This window comes from Danio aesculapii, chromosome 2 (assembly GCF_903798145.1).
Source record: "Danio aesculapii chromosome 2, fDanAes4.1, whole genome shotgun sequence".
Classification (NCBI taxonomy): Eukaryota; Metazoa; Chordata; class Actinopteri; order Cypriniformes; family Danionidae; genus Danio; species Danio aesculapii.
In genome coordinates, this window is record NC_079436.1 from 51,051,039 (window position 1) to 51,073,740 (window position 22,702).

A 22,702-nucleotide genomic window follows, 5' to 3' on the forward strand; every position below is an offset into this window, starting at 1 on the left:
GTAAATGTCACATCCATAATGCTAGAAATTTTCCTATTATATTTTTCTTCTGGTTTCCTTTTTTGCCTTGTTTTTTACTGCTCAGGTCAATATTAAGATTCTTTTTGATTGGCTACAGAGCAAATCACTGTTGTCGAATGACTTGCCTAATTAATCCAACTTGCCTTTAAATTGCACTTAATCTGAATACTAATATCTTGTAAAATATAACATGTCATTGTGGCAAAAGAGAAAGAAATTAAAATTGAAAATGTGTTAAAAAATCTTTTTGCACTTGGGAATTATTCGAAAAAAGAATTTAAAAACTCACAGGAGGGCTAATAATTTGATTTTCAACTGTGTATATCTCTCAGAGCCTATTCTGTCCCGATTAAAACCAGTTTGTAAGTGTCTGCTGAACATCCTGATCTGTAAGCACTTCCACGGGATTTTAAATATTAACAAAACCAGCGGTCCTGAATTTTTAATCCGACATTTCCAGGGTTTTAAAGGGAAACTAATCCCGCAGATGTGCTGTTTAATGTTTAGGGTCAGACACAGATGTTTTAATTCCTTACTGAAAGAGAACTTTGATGAAATTGTGTGGATTATAAAAATGCTTCTTTTTTATGGGAGAAGACCATCTTATTTGTAAAAACATCATGTTTTTTTCTCTATTTTTTTATGAAAGGCATTAAAAAGTCACTGACGCACAACAAAGGAAGCACCGGAAAGTTAAAGATCGATCACATGTAAGGACTGGATATAATGGTGCTGGGTAAAAACGATCCATTTTCACATTCACTGCTAGCTTCATTCCATGTCAATATTGATTTTTAAAATCCTCAGATCTTGTTTATTTCTTTCACAGCTTTTTAATGCACAGCCTTGACTGGATCTATAGCTCAGCTAAAAGGTTGTATTTTACTGGAGATTGCTGAACCTGAATAATGCACTATATGAACAGCTTGATTTTGTTATTCCACCGATGGAAAATGAAACAACTGATGGCAGGGTCAAACTCTGGTCACACTGAATTGCTGGCGTTTTACAAGGCTTTAGCATTAGATCAGCACACTATATCATTTGAACATCGATATCGCAATGTGTGTATCCGCAATAGCCACATTGCAGGACTAAATTATTTCTGAAAGATTAAAATATAAAGACATTATTAAATATTATTTATTTAAAATAACTTGTACAATGACGGCCATGTTATTTCACGCTTGATTGCTCAATTTTTGTACCTGAATACTGTTACACTCTCCAGAAAACCATAAAGCACTGTTTATTTAACATTAACCTTTGCTCTATTGCATTTATACGCTCACTGGACACTTCATTAGGTGCACCTGTCCAACTGCTCGTTAACGCAAATTTCTAATCAGCCAATCACATGGCAACAACTCAATGCATTAAGGCATGGTCAAGACGATCTGCTGCAGTTCAAACTGAGCATCAGAATGAGGAAGAACTTTGAACATGGCATGGTTGTTGGTGCTAGACGAACTGCTGATCTACTGGGATTTCACGCACAACAGTCTCTAGGGTTACAGAGAATGGTTCAAACAAAAGAAAATATCCAGTGAGCAGCAGTTCTGTTGGCACAAATGCCTTGTTAATGCCAGAGGTCAGAGGAGAATGGCCTGGCTGGTTCGAGCCGATAGAAAGTCAACAGTAACTCAAATAACCACTCGTTTCAACTGAGGTGTGCAGAAGAGCATCTCTGAACACACAACACGTCCAACCTGGAGGCGGATGGGCTATAGCAGCAGAAGACCACACCAGGTGCCACTCCTATCATCTAAGAACAGGAAACTGAGGCTACAATTCGCACAGACTCACCAAAATTGGACAATAGAAGATTGGAAAAACGTTGCCTGGTCTGATGAGTCTCGATTACTGCTGCTACATTCGGATGGTAGGGTCAGAATTTGGCGTCAACAACATGAAAGCATGGATCCATCCTGACTTGTATCAACGGTTCAGGCTGGTGGTGGTGATGTAATGGTGTGGAGGATATTTTCTTGGCACACTATGGGTCCATTAGTACCAATTGAGCATTGTGTCAACGCCACAGGCTACCTGAGTATTGTTGCTGACCTTGTCCATCCCTTTATGACCACAGTGTACCCATCTTCTGATGGCTTCTTCCAGCAGGATAACACACCATGTCATAAAGGGTGAATCATATCAGACTGGTTTCTTGAACATGACAATGACTTCATTGTACACAAATGGCCTCCACAGTCACCAGGGCTCAATCCAATAGAGCACCTTTGGGATTTGGTGGAATGGGAGATTCGCATCATGGATGTGTAGCCAACAAATCTGCAGTAACTGCATGATGCTATCATGTCAATATGGACCAAAATCTCTGAGGAATATTTCCAATACCTTGTTGAATCAGTGCCACGAAGGATTAAGGCAGTTCTAAGGGGGCAAAAGTGCGTCCAACCCGGTACTACAGTAGTAAGGTATACCTAATAAAGTAGCCGGTGAGTGTATATGCTTATAATTTATTATATTTTATGCAAACACACTGCATAGAAAAATACTTGATCATCCCAATCTATCTAAATGAATGAAACCTTTCCAAATATGTATAGCAGAAAAACTAAATATCACATTTTTCCAATACTATACAGCCCTATCTAGCACAAACAACTTTTTTTATTTTTTCAAAAAACAAATAAACAATATTTCATTTAAGAGCACTGAATTGCTGCCCATCATCTCTGTCGTTTTGTATTTCCAATGAAAATTATTCATGTAGTCCCAACGCAAATGGAGTAAGTACATTTCCATTTTATGAATACAAATTGATTGTGCGCCGTGAAATTAACATGTGAAGAAATGTTCGGGAAATTGTGGTGCATTAGCAAATTTAATTAACTAAATTTAGCCAGCTGCAGAATTAATGATTGAGTGGATGTATTGTATGTACATACAGGTCGTCTCTCTCTCTCTAGGGCTCTGTTACTCTCTGTCTGCATATTCAAACAATCTGCAAAATCACAGTCCTGTAATTGTAAAGACTAGTGACCCGGACGCTATTACAAGCCCAAACCGTAAAGTAGAACTGTGACAGCTTTCAGCCGCTTACTGAACACCAGGCCTCAAGAAGCAACTCTGTTTGACAAAGCTTTCATGTGACATGAGCCTGAAGCTCAGCTGAGTCACACCGGCTGATGATAAAGAGAGACGGCAGTGATCATCAACGCATAACAACCCACAGACAGAAAGGTGGATGGGTGGGTGAATAGATGGCTTTGTGAACAGAGCATGGCTGGATATGTATAAGGATAGAGGATGGGTGGATGGACTGATAAGTACATAGAGGATGGATTGCTGTGTTATGAATGGAAAAATGGGTGGATAAATTGTTGTTTTGAGGATACACAGATAAATAATGTAGGGTACTCTTAGTGCTGGGAAGGGCATCTGCTGAATAAAACATATACTAGAGTAATTGGCGGTTCATTCTGCTGTCACAACCCCTGATAAATCAAGAACTAAGCCAAAGGAAAGTGAGTGAGTGATATAGAGAATGGATGGGTTAATTGTGGTTGGTTGGATGGATGAACAGTGGATGAGTGGATGATGTATGGAAGGATGGGTTGATGATGGATTGAATGATGGGTGGATGATGGATGGATAGAGAATGGACGGATAAAGGACGGATGAATAGAAAATGAATAGAAGATGGATGAATAAAGGATGGATGGATTATGAATGGATGGGTTGATAATGGAAGGATTTAATGATGGATGGCTGGATGGATGGAGGGTGAATAGTGGATGGGTGGGTGGATGGATGGCTGCATAAATTGATGGATGAATGGCTGGATATATGGATGGAAAAAGAATGGATGCATGATGCATTGTTTGAGTGATGGATTGATAGAGGAATGGGTGTATGGACGGATGTGTTGATCATAGATGGATTGGGTGATTGATGGGTGGAGGATGAATATAGGATGTGTGGATGATGGATTGGTAGATAAAATACGGATGGATTCATAAATGGGTGGATAGATGGATGGATGGATAAAGGATGGATATATTGAATGGTGGATGTAGGATGGGTGGATGATGGATGGTTATAGGATGAATAGAATGGTAGGATGGATAGGATGGATAGATAGTGGATGGATGATGAATAAATTAAACTATGGATGGATGGAAGAATGGTGTATGGATGGATTGAATGATGGATAGGTGGATGGATGATGGATGGATTGGTGGATAAAAGATAGATGGATGGATGCATAAATGGATTGAATGATGAATGGATGGATGAATGGATGGGTTGATAATAGAAGGATTTAATGATGGATGGGTGGATGGATGGAGGATGAATAAGGATAGGTGGATTGAAGGATGGATAGAGGATGGATAATGGATGATGAATAGATTAAATGATGGATGGATGTAAGAATGGACATATGGATGGATGAATGAATGGGTTGATAATGGATGGATTGAATGATGGATGCGTGGATGGATAGAGGATGGATGGATTGAATGATGGATGAGTGGTTGATGGATGTACAGAGGATGAATAGAGGATGGATGGATGATGAATAGATTGAATGATGGATGGATGGAAGAATGGGTATATGGATGGATGAATAGAGGGGTTAATAATGGATGGATGGAATGATAAATGGATGAATGGAGAATGATGGATGGATGAATGCATAAATGGGTTTATAGAGAATAGATAAGTTGATAAAGGATGGGTTGGACGAAAGAATGAGTGGTTAAATTGGTACATTGAGGATAGATGGATAGAGGATGGGCAGATAAAGTATGAATGGATGATAGAGGACGAGGGTGGATAAAATGGTTGGGTAAAAAGGTAGTGAATGTAAAAAAACAGATGAATGGATAAATGGATGAATGAGGGGATGGATGGAAGCATAAAGGATGGGAGGATGATTATATGAATAAATGAATGTGGAAAAAAAGAGGATGGATAGAAGATATATGGATATAGATTCAGAGACGGATATATAGAGGGATGGGTGGATTAATACATGGGTGGGTGGTGGATGGATAGCTAATAGATGGAGGATGGATTAGGAAAGATGGGTGGTTTAAAGTGAAAATCAACCCAAAATGAAAGCTTTGTCATCATTTACTCCTCCTTCAATTGTTCTAAACTTTTACGAGTTTCTTTATCCTGTTGAACACAAAAGAAGATGTTTTGAAGAAAGCTGGTAATCAGTAACCAAAGTATTTCTTTTACTATGGATGTCAATGTGTTTCAGCTTTCTTCGAATTATATATTGTTGTGTGTGTTCAGAGAGATAGAGAGAAACCCTTAAAGGTTTGGATCTATTTGAGAGTGAGTGTTCATTTTTCGGTGAACTATCTCTTTAAGGATAGGGAATGGGATGGGTTGATAAGTGCCAGACAGACAGACCGACAAGACAGACATATCAATCTGACCTTGAGTGTTGGAGATGTGCTGAAAGACTTCAGAGCAGGACACATTTATGAGCTGTCCAGTGTTGGCTGTGTGCCAGCAGCGAATCCCATCCCAATCCGTCCCACAGCCTGAAAAACACGGAGGAACATCATGACACTGTCAAAATCAGCCTAACAAAATTGCTCGATTCACAATATACAATCATCCTTTCAATCACCGCTCCTTCCCTTGACCATTATTTATGAAGTTGTACGTTTTCAGAGTCTGATTCAGGTTTGCTGACTTATCCGTCTGCATTAACAGAGCAGTGCTGGTTTATATAAATATTATCTTATACATCCAGGTGTCTCTAATGTATATCCAAATGTCACATCTGTCTTTTGTCATGCTAGCATGTGCAGCGCTTTGAATACAACAGCTCATCGATGCAAAACATTTATTCTGGTCGTTGCCTAAAGGCATAATCAGGCCCCATCTGCTCAAATGCAACTTTTTTGACAACTATCAGTGTCCGCGTGACGCTACTGAATATTCATGAGCTCGTCATGCATGTCATTTACTTTGGAAAGGTCAGTCAGATTGAATTCGCTAATATTTGCGTTGGTGTTTATATGCAGTTCTAATTGCAGTCTATTAAAATTATGTAATGTAAAGTAGGGATATTGAAAAAATCTGACACTGAGATTTTCTGCGATATATATTGTGATATGAATACAACTTCACCAGATGGCTTGAATGGGTCTATTTGAAAAAAGAATCTTTAGATCGATTGGGGTGATTTTGTAAGGGTGTGGATTAGGGCTGCACAATATATCATTTCAGCATCGATATTGAAATGTGCGCATTCGCAATAGTCACATCGTAGGATCTGCAATGTTAAACTGGTGTTATTATACACTAGAATTTAAAAAACACTCATGAATTGTTGAGTTTTTGCAACGGTTTACCATAAAGTTATCAAAACATTTATTATTTATGTGTGTTTTTGTTATTTAATTCAGTTTAAAAATATTCAAGCAGAAGAAATAACATTTTTAACTTTAAGGAAGATGAATTGCATTTATGTATGTATATTATGGAGACTATATGATGTTATTTTACATTTGTTTATAAATACTTTGTATCTAAATTAGTGGTCGGCCGTTATCTGCGTTAACGCGAGACTCTTATCGCGCAATAAAAAAAAATCGCTGTTAATCTATTCTCAAAGTTATGCTTTGATGACTTTCACCCATGATATTTTAGCGCGGATGTATAGCTGACCGGTGAGTCATCTGACAAAAAAGTGCCCTTCTAAATCAAATCAGCAGGATGCAATACTGGATCTTTCACTTACTTCGAAGACACTACTGACTAAGCTTACATGGTTATCTGTAATCTACAGTAGTTATTTGCCTTAATAGACAATAATATAATTAAGGTGTTCACGTGAAGTGCTTTCATGTAAGAGTTTCCTGTCATTTTGGGTGACTTTAACTGCAGTTCTGCAGTTTCACTTTGACTCATGAACATTTATTTCATACTCCTGTGACAAACTGGGGTATTAGACATGAATAAGGAGTAAGGACTGGTGAGAGTGTTATGGAATTTAATAACGCACGCCGAATGGAAAGAAAAAAAAAATCAACATTTCGCATTGTCGGAAAATATGGCGAAAAGTCCTACATGACGGTAATAGTTTGATTGCGGTGTTTACTTCAATAATACCACTAATATATGCACTCCACATGTCTTAATTCCATTTCCGTTCAGTTATGACTTTAGTCAGGTTAAGGTCATCAAAAATCGCTGTTTGGAGCTTATGTAGGCCTACAGTTCAAAATGTATGTTTAACTAAATAAACAGTTAGTAAACACAAGAACATCTTATTGAACATCGTTTATTTTCATTACCAATTATCACAGTAGAACAGTTTCTCAATTAGTTTGTGATGCATTTTGGAAACCGGAGATGAGCCCCTGGTTTAATATGCCACCTGGCTTGAGAAACCCGTTCTCAAAGGCTTACTTTAAGTCATTATTTGGGTAGCACACATATTCTGAATGCCTTCAGCAGAATTCAAATGAGCCATTTTATTCTAGATTAATCTAGATTAATTTCAAGATTACAGTGAGATTAATCTAGATTAAAAATAATCTATGCCCACCTATAATCTATATATTGCTAGAATTCCAGAAAATCATAGCACACTGTATATTTTATTTGTACAGTATTGTTGCTTTACTGTATTTCTCAATGTTTGTGATTGATGTTTATTTTATTTTATGTAAATGCACTCCCTTACAAAATCATGCCAATGCATTGAAAATTATAGATTATTTTCAAATAGACATATTCATTTAATCTGGTGAAATTATATATTTATCATCACATAAATATGTCATAAAAAAATGTAAAAAATAAAAAATAAAAGAAACATTTTTTGGAGAGTCAAACAGTATTTAGGTACCGAAATTGAGAAATAAAATGTAAAAATAACACTGCATAGTCTGCATTGTAGTAATTCGGTAAAATTAATCTTTATTAAAGTTTCAAATGTTCTACATTTTTGTGCACGAATGCTTTAAAATCTTTTGAAATGCCTTTAAAACACATGCAAATGATAACGTTTTACTCTATTATAGTTATACTTTGCAATGACTCATGAATTCTTAATTGTTGATCAACTACAATCCCAACTAGGGCTGCACGATATTGAAAAAATTGGATTTTGTGATATTTTATTTTTCTGTGATTAAATATTGTGATATGAATACAGTTTCACTAGATGTTTTGAATAGCTCTAGTTGACAGTTTTCTGAGGAGTCTAACAGTATTCAGGTACAGAAATTAACTGTTCACAATGCAAAATAAAATACTTTGCTTTGTCTAGTTTCTAGTCTACCTATCTCAAATTCTTAGTTAAATTAAAATATATAGTTTTTTTTCCCCTTCCGAAAAAATAAGTCACAATTAAGAGGTTTTTCTTTTAAACAAGCTAAATTATCTGCCAATGGGGTGCATCAAATCTAGTTTTGGCTTGAAATGTAAATATCTGGGCAAGAAACATGGCAAAAATTCCAAGTAAGAAAAAACTTTTTTCCCCATATAAATATTGAATTAATTTATATCTCCAGTGTCAGGTTTTTTTGTGCTCAAATGTTTTAAACTCTCTTGAAATGTCACAGACCTTAAAAACACATGCAAATGATAAACCTTCACTCTATTAGGGTTAAACGTAGCAGCTATTGACTATTGCAGATGCACACATTGCGATATCGATGCTGAAATGATATATTGTGCTGCTCTAATCCCAACTTAACAATGCATATCCTGCTACAGCGGGGAAAATAAGCATTGAACATGTCACCATTTTTCTCCGAAAACATATTTTTAAAGGTGTCGTTGACTTAAAAATTTTCCCGATGTTGGTAACAACCAAAGAAATCCATATATTCAAAGAAAACAAATCTAATTACTTTACAAATTAATTAATATGAGTAATAAAATAAAAATGACACAGGAAAAAGTATTGAAGACATGAAGAAAGGGCGGTGTAGAAAGGCAGTGAAAGCCCAGACAGCAGCTGAAATCTCTCTGTAGTTTTTCAGCAACCCTCTCTCCTTCCTCATTGTAAATAAATATTAGCTGCTTCAGTCCAACATCTACATTATCAGGATGATGAAGATAAAACCAGAGTCGACATTTCACCAAGACAATGATGCAAAACACAGCCAAGGAAACTCTCAAATGCTTTCGGAGAAAGAAAATCAAGCTGTAGAATGGCCCAGCCAATCACCTGACTTGAATCCAATAGAAAATACAAAATAAAGCACAGATTTAATAGATGAGACCCACAGAATCATCAAGATTTGGACACTGTTGAAGTCTGTAAAATACTCACACCTGAGCAATGCATGTCACTTCATTTGAGAGGAGTCTTTAAGCTGCCATCAACAAAACAGCCTTTTATACAAATTATTAAGTACGTTTCAGCAGTTCAGCATTTTCTCCCTGTGTCATTCCATTGTTATTACATATAACTCATTTTTCAGATTTTTTTTGTTTTGTTTTATATTTATGTTTGTATTGTTTGGGTTTTTACCAAAATTCCACATCAACAGCTCCTTTAGAGATAGTATTCCCAGGAAAAAAACATGACATGTTCAATACTTATTTTCCCCGTTGTATGTGACTATTGTGGACACACAGATTGCAATATTGATGCTATAACAATATATTGTGCAGCCCTACTGTAAAGCTATAACAATCTATATCCATAATGAAGAATGGGACAGGTTCTACAAAAAAAAGTGCCTTAAAGACACTCAAGACCTGCTGCAGAATGACCTAGATGCCTACGGCTATTTATGGCTATATAAATTTTTTATACTCAGTTTGGGAGCATCACAATACTTTGAGCAAAAGGAAACATAAGGTTAAACACATTACAAATTAATTCCTGAACATGCTTTATGTAATTGCAAGTCTTCAGATAAAAGGTGATACGGATATGATTCGGAAGATGCTTTTTCAATTTAACAAGATCAGTTTTTTTAATGCAAGGTGGATGTGTAATGTGAAAACACATCCATGCATAGTTATATATATTATATAGCAGCAGATGGAGAAAATATATAACTATACACTCACCGGCCACTATATTAGGTACACCTTACTAGCACCAGATTGGACCCCCTTTTGCCTTCAGAACTGCCTTAATCCTTCATGGCATCGATTTAACAAGGTACTGAAATATTCCTCAGAGATTTTGTTCCGTATTGACATGATGGCATCACGCAGTTGCTGCAGATTTGTCGGCTGCACATTCATGATGCGAGTCTCCCGTTCCACCACATCCTAAAGGTGCTCTGATGGATTGAGACCTGGTGACTGTGGAGGCCATTTGAGTACAGTGAGCTTATTGTCATGTTCAAGAAACCAGTCTGAGATGATTCACGCTTTATGACATGGTGTGTTATCCTGCTGGAAGTGGCCATCAGAAGATGGGTACACTGTGGTCATAAAGGGATGGACATGGTCAGCAACAATACTCAGGTAGGCAGTGGTGTTGACATGTTGCTCAATTGGTACTAATGGACCCAAAGTGTGCCAAGAAAATATCCCCCACCCCATTACACCACCACCACCAGCCTGAACCATTGATACAAGGCAGGATGGATCTATGCTTTCATGTTGTTGACGCCAAATTTGGACCCTACTATCCGAATGTGGCAGCAGAAATCGAGACTCATCAGACCAGGCGACGTTTTTCCAATCTTCTATTGTCCAATTTTGGTGAGCCTGTGCCAATTGTAGCCTCAGTTTTTCTGTTCTTAGCTCACAGGAGTGGCACTCGGTGTGGTCTTCTGCTGTTGTAGCCCATATGCCTCAAGGTTGGACATGTTGTGCATTCAGAGATGCTCTTCTGCAGACCTTGGTTGTAACGAGTGGTTATTTGAGTTACTGTTGCCCTTTTATGAGCTGGAACCAGGCCATTCTCCTCTGACCTCTGGCATCAACAAGGCATTTGCGCCCACAGAACTTCCGCTCACTAGATATTTTCTCTTTTTCAGACCATTCTCTGGAAACCGCAGAGATGGTTGTGTGCGAAAATCTCAGTAGATCAGCAGTTTCTGAATACTCAGACCAGCCCGTCTAGCACCAACAACGATGCCCCATTCAAAGTCACTTAAATCAGTTTTCTTCCCCATTCTGATGCTCGGTTTGATCTGCAGCAGATCGTCTTGACCATGTCAACATGTCTAAATGCATTGAGTTGCTGCCATGTGATTGGCTAATTAGAAATTTGCGTTAACGAGAAGTTGGACAGGTGTACCTAATAAAGTGGCCAGTGAGTGTATGTCACATTTAAAAAACTCATTGGTAAAGCCGATTACTGGAAAATACCTATCGAGAAGGATAGGGTAGCTTCTTCAATTTATTTATTTATTTATTTATTGTACATCTGTGCAACATTTGATAAAAGCAAAAGTGCATCCCTCCTGGGTTGTGTTATGTCATCAGAGGATCTTGCTAAAGTTCTTTAATGACTCATCAGGCTGGAAAACCCTGTTTGTAAGCTTCATTTTTTTTAGAAAGCACTGCATTTTTCTTTAAAGACACAGACTTTGTTCCTGCTGAGGGGAAGATATGTCCTTTTGAAGTGCGCAGTGTCAGAGTCGGTCAGACAGACGCTCTATGTACATGGATCACTGGTTTAAAATGATGCCGACTGAATTTTAAAAACTTGTAGTGTGAGAATGGCCCTCATGGACTTAATTGGGGATTATTTTTCCAGGAAGTATTGATGCGCAAGATTAATTGTACTTTCCTGTTCCGCTGGCGTAGCAAATGTCAGATTCCTTGCATATTTAAACAACACTGGACTGAAGAGGAAAGCTCAAATAAAAAATGTATATGTGAGCTGGACCACAAAACCAGTCTTATGCTGGCATGTTATATTTTTGGCACTAGGCTAAAGTAGAGTGTATGGGTCACAATGGGTCAAAAAATTATAGATTTTTTTTCTTTTATGCCAAAAATGTCATACTGTAAATATATCAAAACTCAATTTGTGTTTAGTCCCAGCAGGCACACAATGTCATTAGATGTTAATATTAGGTTAGATTTAGGTTGTGATATCAGGTGACCAAAATTTAATGTCTAGCCAGCGTCTTAGGACAATGTTATTTTGATGTCCAATATAAATGTCAAATGATGTTGATATTCGGTTGATTTTAGGTTGTGTCAGACCACAGCATTTCATCTCTGCTATTCTCTGTTGGCTTCATCGAACATGGACCTTCAGCATACATAGGGGTGGTTTGGTGTCGAGTGTGACGCAACAGGGATGAGAATCAGTTCCTCCAAGTCCAAGGCCATGGTGATTCACTGGAAAAAAATGGTTTGCCATCTCCAGGTTGGAGGAAAGTCCTTACTCCAGGTGGAGGAGTTGAAGTATCTTGGAGCTTTGTTCACGAGTGAGGGAAGAATGGACTGTGAGATTGACAGGCAGATTGGTGCAGCAGCAGCAGTAATGTGATCAATGTACCAGTCCATTGTGGTAAAGAAGGAGCTGAGCCGAAAGGCAAAGCTCTCGATTTACCGGTCAATCTACGTTCCTACTCATACCTATGGCCATGAGCTTTGGGTCATGACCGAAAGGACAAGATCTCAGAGACAAGTGGCCAAAAGGAGTTTCCTTCCCAGGGTGGCAGGGCACACCCTTATAGACAGGGTGAGGAGCTCTGTCACCTAGGAGGAGCTCGGCGTAGAGCTGCTACTCCTCCACATCGAGAGAACCCAGCTGAGGTGGCTCAGGCATCTGTTTCAGATGCCTCCTTGATGCCTACCTAGGGAGGTGTTCCAGGCATGTCCGATCGGGAGGAGATCTCGGGGAAGACCCAGAACACGCTGGAGAGACTATGTCCCTCGGCTAGCCTGGGAACACCTCGGGATCCCTCAGGAGCTGGAGGAAGTGTCTGGGAGAGGGAAATCTGGGGTTCTTTCCTAAGACTGCTGACCCTGCGACATGACCCCGGAAAAGTGGATGGAGGTGAATGAATGAATTTAGGTTGTGCTGGAAAGTGACAAAATCCAACGTCAAGCCAACATCTTAAAACATCATATCGACGTCCAATCCTGACATTTATTCGTCAGGCATGGCAACCAAAATCTAATGTCTGATCGACGTTATAGTGGTAACATCCACAAAACGTAAAGCTGAAACATCATTAGACGTTGATATTTGGTTGTTTTTAGGTTGCATTGGAAAGTTGCCAAAATCCAATGTCTTTCCGATGTCGGACACTGACGTCAGTCTGTGTCATTTTCATTTCCATCCAAAAGCGAATGTTCCCACAACATTGGGGTACAACGTCAATCTGACCTCATGTTGATGTCCTGTGCCTGCTGGGGTAATGTGCATCGCTAGAACGTAATTTGAACAACTTTAACAGTGATTTCCTCAGTATTTAGATTTTTTAAAACCTCATATTCACTATTTTCAAATAGTTGTATCTCAACCAAATATTACCCTGTCCTAACAAATCATACATCAATAGAATATTTATTTAGCATTCAGATAACGCATAAATCCTCACTTCTAAAAATGTACAGTTATGACAGATTTTTGTTGTCCAGGATCCCATATCTGATCCCATTCGGTATGCAGGAAGCAATCATTTCTCACCATCTCCTTTTCCACTTATATATTGTCAAGTTGTAGGAACACAGATCTCCGGGGGTTGAAGCTGACATATAACATAATTATCATATGTCCCATGGGTTGAACATTCGGGCTGCATGAGTCTCATTCAGGAAACTTCTATTCATAGTACTTAAACTCTCAGGGAGGAACGAAATCAGAACCCCAATCAAAACCCAATTCGCATAATAATAACTGAGCAAGTCACTTCAGACATCACGCTTGACTGGTCTAAAGAGCTTCTGCGGGGACATTTCCCACAGTGATTAGCAGTTTCCAGACTGTCATTCATTTATTTAACAATTAAAGTCCCATTGTAAAGGAAAACACTTCATTATTAGTAGTAATCTGTTAGCGTGACACTGAAGAATTACTCCCGCAGGTTAATGTGGTAGGTCTACACAGAAAACAGAAACCGTTTTCTCCCTTTGCCTTGCTATGTTCAATTAAAATTACATGGTTACTTTGGATATAATCTTAATTAACCACATTCAATTAAAGTTACATGGTTACTTTGCATATGATCTTTAGTTAACCATATTCAATATAAGTTAAATGGTTACTTTTAATATAATTTATTTAACCAGACCAAACTGAGTATGGATATGCATTAGTGAAATTTTTACCTTGTCCAGAACATTGAGCTATGTTTATATCAATGGCAATTCCATATATGTGACCCAGGACCATAAACACAGTCATAAGTACATTTTTGGAAATTAAGATTTATTGCATTATCTGAAAACTAATTAAATGTGTTTCCATTGATGTATGGACAACCTCAACCTCAAAACAGTATGCAATTCTGAGTGTGCCTCACATAGGTGAGTGGGCTTGACAAACTACCTGTAGAAAACAAACTCTTTCATCTCTCTGACACTTTTTTTCATTGTTTTCGCACATTTCCACCTGACACTTTCTTACAATTACTCCATATCTTTAAAAAAAGGACATTTATGAAGTGTGCTTCACACTGGTAAGTGGGCTTGACAAACCACTTGAAGAAACACTCTTTTCTCTCTCAAAAAAAAAAAACACTTCCCCTCCATACTCCAGCACTTCATTAACTGAGCACTAACAGTTCCTTTGTATAATTAGCACTTCTTGTGTGTATTGCCTCTTCTTGTTGAATCACTGAATGCCTCCTCAATTCTAAGTTGCTTTGCACAAAAGTATCTGCTAAATGACTACATGTAAATGTAATGTAATTGTATGGTATGTTAGAATAGGACAATATTTGGTTGAGATACAACTATTCAAAAATATATAATCTATGGGTTCAAAACAAATCAAAATACTGAGAAAATAATCTTTAAAGTTGTTCAAGTTAAGTTCTGGGAATGCACATTACAAATCAAAAATTAAGTTTTGATATATTTACAGAAGGAAATTGCCTAAATATCTTCATGAAACATGATCTTTACTTAATATTCCAACACGATCTCACAGCAATTGGTAACCTTTTGATTTAGGGGCTAATTTGTATGAATATGTAAGATCTCACTCCTACAATTTAGTACGATTTGCTTATCCCCAAATGACGGTTGGGTTTAGGGGTGGGGTTGGGTGCCACGCCTCCTTTTTAAAATCGTGCATTGTCGCATGACTGAATTCGTAAGCTGTCAAAATGTAAAATCCTTAAGTTTTCTCCTGAGATCAGGCTGAATATTCTAATGATTTCTGGCATAAAAGAAATGTCAATAATTTTGACCCATACAATGTATTTTTGGCTATATTGCCAAACATAACATAAGACGCATAATTTACAGTGAGTGGACTTTGATAAAATAGGGTGGACCTGCAATGCATGAGATTTAAAACAAATTGCATTGATTTTTTTTTCTGAAATATAAAAATGTAGACTCACCAAAACATTCACAATCCATATCAGATTTATATACAGCAGGTGTTCTTGATTTAAAGAAGCCAGAATACCAACAGAGTGGTATTACATGCTGGTTTGCTATAGTTATGAAACATTGTGGATTGGATTTTCAATGTTATTTGAAAAAGCTGAGAGGTTTAACCAATAGAAACTGGATCCCAGATGCCCAGGTGTGAGGACGATGAGTAAAACCCAGTCAGGTACTGTTTTACAGCGGGAGCACACTTCAATTGGATTGATCACTCAGACTGACAGTGTTTGCATTTACAATGTGCGATAGCATTTACCAGCATCCATCCAGCAGGGCTTTTTTTATATGTACATATGTAGTCATTCATTCATGCATTTTCCTTCAGCTTAGTCCCTTTATTCATCAGGGGTCGCCGCAGCGGATTGAACCGCCAACTTATCCAGCATATGTTTTACACAGCAGATGCCCTTCCAGCTGCAACCCAGTAAAGGGAAACATCCATAAACACTCATTCACACACACACACAACGGCCAATTTAGTTTATTAAATTCACCTATACCACATGTCTTTTGGACCTTCTTGCTGTGAGGTGACAGTGCTAACCACTGAGCCACCGTGTCGCCCCACATCTTAGTCATTCTTTACATTATTTCCATAGTTTTTCTTTCCACAAATCATATCTTTTCTGTCTCGTTTTATTCAGATGAAGCTGTCGATCAGAGTTATAACTAACATCTACTGCATATGAATTGTTTAATCAAACCTGTTTGTTGAGAGTGGTTCTTGATCTCTCTTTTCCTAGTCTGGATGCAGGTCTCTTGGTCTTGTATAAGCTGAGAGATTATAGCACAGTCAGGATGGATTGCGTGCACCTAATGTAGAAAAAAGTTAAATCAATATACACATTAACCACCACAGTCTACAGATAGACTAATAAAATACACTATATTTAAAGTATGTAGTGTGTGATATTGAGTAGCACTAGCTTTTTAAATGTACAGAATTCCACAATAGTAAATTGATTCCTACTAAAATGAGCTTCTCATCTCTATTGTGTAATTATGACTTAAAGTTATGCTGTATTTTAGACACAAATAACACTTAAATGAGAACACTTTTGTGGGCTGAAGGAACAAAATAAATTGCTAGTGATTTTTACATAGATTCAACTGCAAGTACTGTAGCTAGCACACTGAATTAGCCTTTATGGAAGATTATTGAAGACAAACAGGGTTTTCTTATTAAATGTATCCTATAATAATCAAAACTATTATCATATTAAGTCGATACAAAAAGAATTTAATGTAATAATTAAACTTTTAGCACCGACTTCAATACGTTTTCAGTAAGGTTATGACGGGAATTCCCATATTATTAATTTTTATAGTGACTTTTACGTCGTAATCATTTTAAATTCTGACATACGAGTATTAGTAACTAGTAATTAGTAACTAGCTAAAAAGAGTACAAGTTCGGTTAATTCAGAAAGAAACTATCATAATTCATTTTAATACATAGGGTCACTGTAGAAATGATATATGGAGAAAATGTTTAACATAACGTTACTTACAGCTCTCCAAAAGCCCGCGAATAAACACAGATGTACAACCGTCATGTCAAAGCCAATGAGTGTAAAAAATTACCCAAGAAACATTAAATATATCCCTTTAAGTCCTCAGAATGACCTGCTCTTGCTCTTGTTGATTTCAGACTGAAGTCACATTCACAATCGCTCTTTCTCATCGACTGATGTGCGCGTGCACCTCCTCATCACAGGGTCGTGACGCGCGCACAGTCAGATTCACTTTAAAATGTAACCTAATTTCACTGCTGAATGTATGAGCAGCTGTTTGTGTGCGGGGGGGAAATGCTGAGCGTGTTAAGATGAAGTGTGCTTTTTTTGAAGAGGTAAGCTACTTTTGAGTAATGCTTTTGAAGACAAACACAGACTTAATGCATTCATATTTAATGGGAGAAACAACTATTTTTCAGGTCGTTAAACAGGGACAGGGATTCAGGGGAGAGGAAATGTCGCCCGGTAAATGTAAATAATTGAAATAACATTGGACAAAAGCACTGAGAAACTCCTAGGGATTTTGTAGGGAAGACTAGGATTGGTTGGCACTTGGCACAATGGTTGTTTAGCACAGATTTATTCCATGTAGTGGAAGAGAAAGTATACAGGAGGACTAGGCGCAAATGGCGGGAACAGACGTGACATCACGCACAGACATCGCATAATGTTTCCTGAATTTTTGTCATTCAAAATTTATGTTTTTTCTCTCAACTCCAACACAAATGCTTGGCACAGGTTGAGCTTTTTTCAGTTTCTTTCTTACTTGTAACTATCTGGGGAAACACACACACACACACACACACACACACACATACATACACAATGCATATTAACTTTGAACCCACTTTTTCATAATTACATGTTTAAATTTTCATATATAATTAGACAACCAATACTTTCTGACACAATCGTTGTGATTATTAGCTTTAAGTAAAGGGTAATGCACATTAGCAGGTTGTCGTCTCACAATAAAGCCTGACAGGCAGATCAGGAACCCAATGTGAAACATTTACATTTAATAATGACCTCTTTTATCCTTACAAATGGCTTACAATGACTTGCAAATGAGAACAATAGAAGCAATCAAACCAACAAAAGAGCACCTATGTGAGCGCTGTTATTCCTAGTTATATGCGCTAATGCATTACTGGTGCTCTTTACCTGCATTTCGTTGCCACCTGCATTTCGTTGCCTTGTACTTGTACATGTGTGATGACAATAAATTGAATCTAATCTAATATAGCAGTTAAAAGAAAAAAAGAAATGGAAGTGTTAGAGAATTAAAGGGATAGTTCACCTAAAATATAAATTATATCATAAGTTACTCACCTCTTACTTGTTTCAAACATTAATGAGTTTCCTTCTTCTGTTGAACACAAAAAAAAGATAATTTGAAGAATGCTGAAAACCTGTTACCATTGGCTTCCATGCTATTTGTTTTTGCTACTTTGGAAGACAATGGTTTTTAATGTTCTTCAGAATATCTGCTTTGTGTTCAACAGAAGAAAGAAGCTCAAAGATTTTGAACCACTTGAGTCTATGTTAATAATGAGTATATGTGCATCCCAAATCGCATACTTATGCACTATTTTAAGCTATTTTGTAGTTTATATAGTGTAAGTAGTTTGTTCACACTGAAAACTCTAAAAATAATACAGGCACTTTAGTTACACGGATGATGCACTTATTCAACCGGTAAAATGAAGTGTGGGATGTTGGAGACTTCACACACTCAACGACCACAGCTTTGCTCGCGTAGCGGAAGGGACAGAGCTTTATTATCAATTTATATTTATTTTATCAATTTACAAATCAATTTATATTTATTTAAATTGATTTGTCATTTCTTGTTAACACGTGCTAGCTTTATGTTTAAATAGCCTCTATTATGGGTTTTTGAAAATTACAATTAAATTTCGTCTAGGATTTTTTCCAGCTGTGGCGGCAGCCTTTTACACAGATCCATCAACTACCCATGTCGTTATTTCAATGACAAATGTCGTGAGCGCAGTATTACAAGTCAAGACCAAGCTAATACAAGTATGCGGATCTCTGCTTGCATGCTGATTTCGTCTGTTCGTGCACAAACTATTTTGCACGCCCCCTCATATGTACGATTTTGAACCACTTGAGTCTATGTTAATAATGAGTATATGTGCATCCCAAATCGCATACTTATGCACTATTTTAAGCAATTTGTAGTATAAATAGTGTAAGTAGTTTGTTCAAACTGAAGACGTGCACTTTAGTTACACGGATGATGCACTTATTCAACCGGTAAAATGAAGTGTGGGATGTTGGAGACTTCACGCACTCAACGACCATAGCTTTGCTCGCGTAGCAGAAGGGACAGAGCGTTATTGTCAATTTATATTTATTTTATCAATTTAAAAATCAATTTATATTTATTTAAATTGATTTGTCATTTCTTGTTAACACTTGCTAGCTTTATGTTTAAATAGCCCCTATTATGGGTTTTTGAAAATTACATTACAGTGTTTCCTATAGGATTTTTTTCCACCTGTGGTGGCAGCCTTTTACACAGATCCATCAACTACCCATGGCGTTATTTCAATGACAAATGTCGTGAGCGCAGTATAAGTCGAGATCAAGCTAATACAAGTATGCGGATCTCTGCTTGTGTGCCAATTTCGTCTGTTCGTGCAGAAAACTTTTTGCACGCCCCCTCATATATATGCTGCTCGTGTACATTTTCTTGTGCGCTCTCAAATAAATGCTGAAGTGCGATTTAGTGCATTTATGTAACAAGAATCTCTCCAACATTTATTAGATTTGCTAGGAATATTTATGAATGTCTCCAATAGACCTACAAAACGGCATTAATGCGTCCTGAAGTAAAGTGAAACGGCTTTAAACTCCAGCAAGATAAAATCATTGCAAGCAAAACCATAGATCTTTATCCATAAATGAAGTATACTTATATAAACTGTGTTCATCTTAACTGAAAGCTTCATCATGTTTGTTTGCCTCACGCATCACACACCTGTCAGTCAGTCAGCACATCACCCTAAAAGGTTAAACAGATAGCGCACAGCACTACTACGATTATAGAAAATTCCGCGCTGTTATAATTCACTTACCTTTTAATACATTTTGGTGCGATTATAACCCACTATTAAAAAAACAACGACTGAATGATTTGAATGAGAGGCTGTAATGTAGCCGTGGCGGGATGAATTTTGGTGTGGCGGAAGAATGAATGTAGTGGAAACCATGCATTACATGTAGTGTGTAACAACTCTACTGAAGTGAAATATCCAGCTAAGACTTAAATCTGAAAGTATGCCGTGTTTAAAACTATTGATTCATCTATATATAGGTCAGCTCATAGTGCTTCAAATGAATCGTCTTGATAACGAGTCTTTAGCCGTGTTGGCTGACGTCGATACAAAGCTTAAGCCCCGCCCATTTGTTGCACACGCAAACCTGTGAAAATTAAAACCCCGGCCCTGCCCACAAACATAGTAGCAAGAAAAGAAAAATACAGTCGCGAAGACGCTGTGCTCAGCTGAATATTATTATTACCCAAAGATGGAACTGTGAAGAGTCAGTGGTTGAGGTTTAGTTTTGCAAAAAAACCTCAGCATTATATCTCCAGCCTTGTGCTGTGCTCTTGTCATTTTTCTGACGAGTGCTTGAGCAATCTACATGCTTACAACGGGGGATTCTTCAGCCGTTTGTTAAAGGAAGGAACAGGAAAGACTATTGATGTATGGGACTTTTCTGAGCTTGACAGTACAGTACACAGTTCATGGACCAGTTTCTTCCTCCATTTCACAAGTGTAAGTAAGTGTGATTAAAATTAGAGGTGTTAGCCTACACTGGTCTCACAGTTCGGTTCGGTTACGATTATCATGCCATCGATTCAGTTCAATTCGATATCTCGGTGCATTGACGATGCTTTCCATGCACAATTTTATATTTTACTTCACAGGCTCTGTTCACTGATGTGTAACACTGATAAACTGCATTGGCGTAGTGTTGCCAGATTGTGCGGTTTTGAATAGGCATTTCGGCGGGTTTTGGATAGTTTTTGGGCTGGAATCAGTCAGCTACATCTGGCAACACTGCAGCAGTGATCACAGCTGATCCATGATAGACGTGGTGGAATAAACTCACGCACTCGTGTCTGTATCCAGAGGTATCGCTGTAACAGCCGAGAGAAGAGGAAAAGTCAGGCAGCCGGTCAAATGGGCCACAGTGAGAGAGAGAAATAGAGTTTACTTTCATTCTCTCAATCACAGTAAAATAGGGGCTTCTACTGTAAGTGTCAGTGAAAGACTATTCAGCAAACACACACGCAGTGAAAGTGTGCACAGTTTCTGCGTTTTTAAGTAGTTTGAGCATTGTAAATACCTGCGCTCGCCTCCCTCCGATATAGAGCATATGAGATAAATGACATCGGTACACAGTAACCGGTTATGATTATTACTGAACCAATACCAAATTGTCTGCGTCTGCATCGTGGTGCACCAAAGAAACAATTTATTTCGACACCCCTAATTAAAATGATTGCCTCTTTGTTTTCTCTAGCTTGCAAATAATGTTTTATTCTGTTTTGCTACTTGTGACCGCTACTGTATCTGGTAACTTTTTATATTCTCATATCGCGTCTAAAGCCACGTTAAAAACGCGACACATGCTGCTTTGTTTAAGGCTTTAAATGCATTTGTGAGCTCGCGATCCTCTGCCGTTTGTCATTGCTATGGCCACATCAGCTGTTTCTACACACGTGCGGCGGTCAAGTTTCAGAATAGTTCAGCTTTTGCCGCTGTGTGGTTTAATACTGAATGTGTGTCACTGTTTTTACTTATTGTTAAGAATGGAGCAATATGCTGGTGTTTAACTGCATTGCTTTAATGCACTCCTGCACAGTACATAAACACCTGCCAACATTTGTCCCTGAAAACCAATGTTGTCGGTATAGGATATGTAATTTTAACCATTCCATTCAGCATTTTGGAAAAGGTCTGTGAAAAGCTTGGTTCTGTGGTTTCACAGATTGAACCAAAATGCTGAGGACTGGAGGGATGGTTGAAATTATACGAGTTTTCATAGAGAAACAACAAAACGGGAGGATGGCGGGAGATGGGTCTGAAATACGGGAGACTCTCTGGAAAAATTGGTGTGTTGGCAGGTATGCTCACACATACACTCTGCACTCTGACTACTTTAAAATTGTTGATAAGCTGTGGTGGGCATTTCTGTCTGTCTTGCGCTGAATGCTGTCGACCAATCACAACAGACTGTAATTGATCCAATTAGTGCAGATTAGCCTCACGCAAAGGAATACATGAACAAATGAATTGCTGAACGAATCATATGGGAGTCGCCGGGATAATTAGGTAAAAATAAATGCATATTATAAGACAATGAAAGTGTTTTTTGACCTTGCATGCATATCAACCTGTTGTTGGAGACCCCCAAAACCAAAATATGACCTTTTTATTGCATAATAGGCGCTCTTTAAATCCATTTCTGTTCAGGTAGTAGACTGAATTCAGTCCAAACAACTGTATAGCTAAACATGGTTTGAGGAAACTGGTTGTGGCAAATCATTTAAACTCATTAATTTATTCATTTTTCTTTGACTTAGTCTCTATTTCAGAGGTCGCCACAGTTCACAATTCACCTAAAGTGCG

The 22,702-nt window shown here is 37.8% G+C and overlaps 1 protein-coding gene across 1 annotated transcript in view; it reads right to left on the bottom strand.

Annotated features, from left to right (window-relative positions):
* Positions 1-17,078, bottom strand: part of ghrhra (growth hormone releasing hormone receptor a) — a 49,432-nt gene extending 32,354 nt beyond the window's left edge. Inside the window, exons 1-3 of the mRNA XM_056445394.1 lie at positions 17,034-17,078; positions 16,227-16,335; positions 5,439-5,546 (exon numbers count right to left, since the gene is read on the bottom strand). Coding sequence (XP_056301369.1) covers positions 5,439-5,546; positions 16,227-16,335; positions 17,034-17,078 — 262 coding nt within the window. The remainder of the gene's footprint in view (positions 1-5,438; positions 5,547-16,226; positions 16,336-17,033) is intronic.
* Between the last annotated feature and the right edge of the window lie 5,624 nt (positions 17,079-22,702).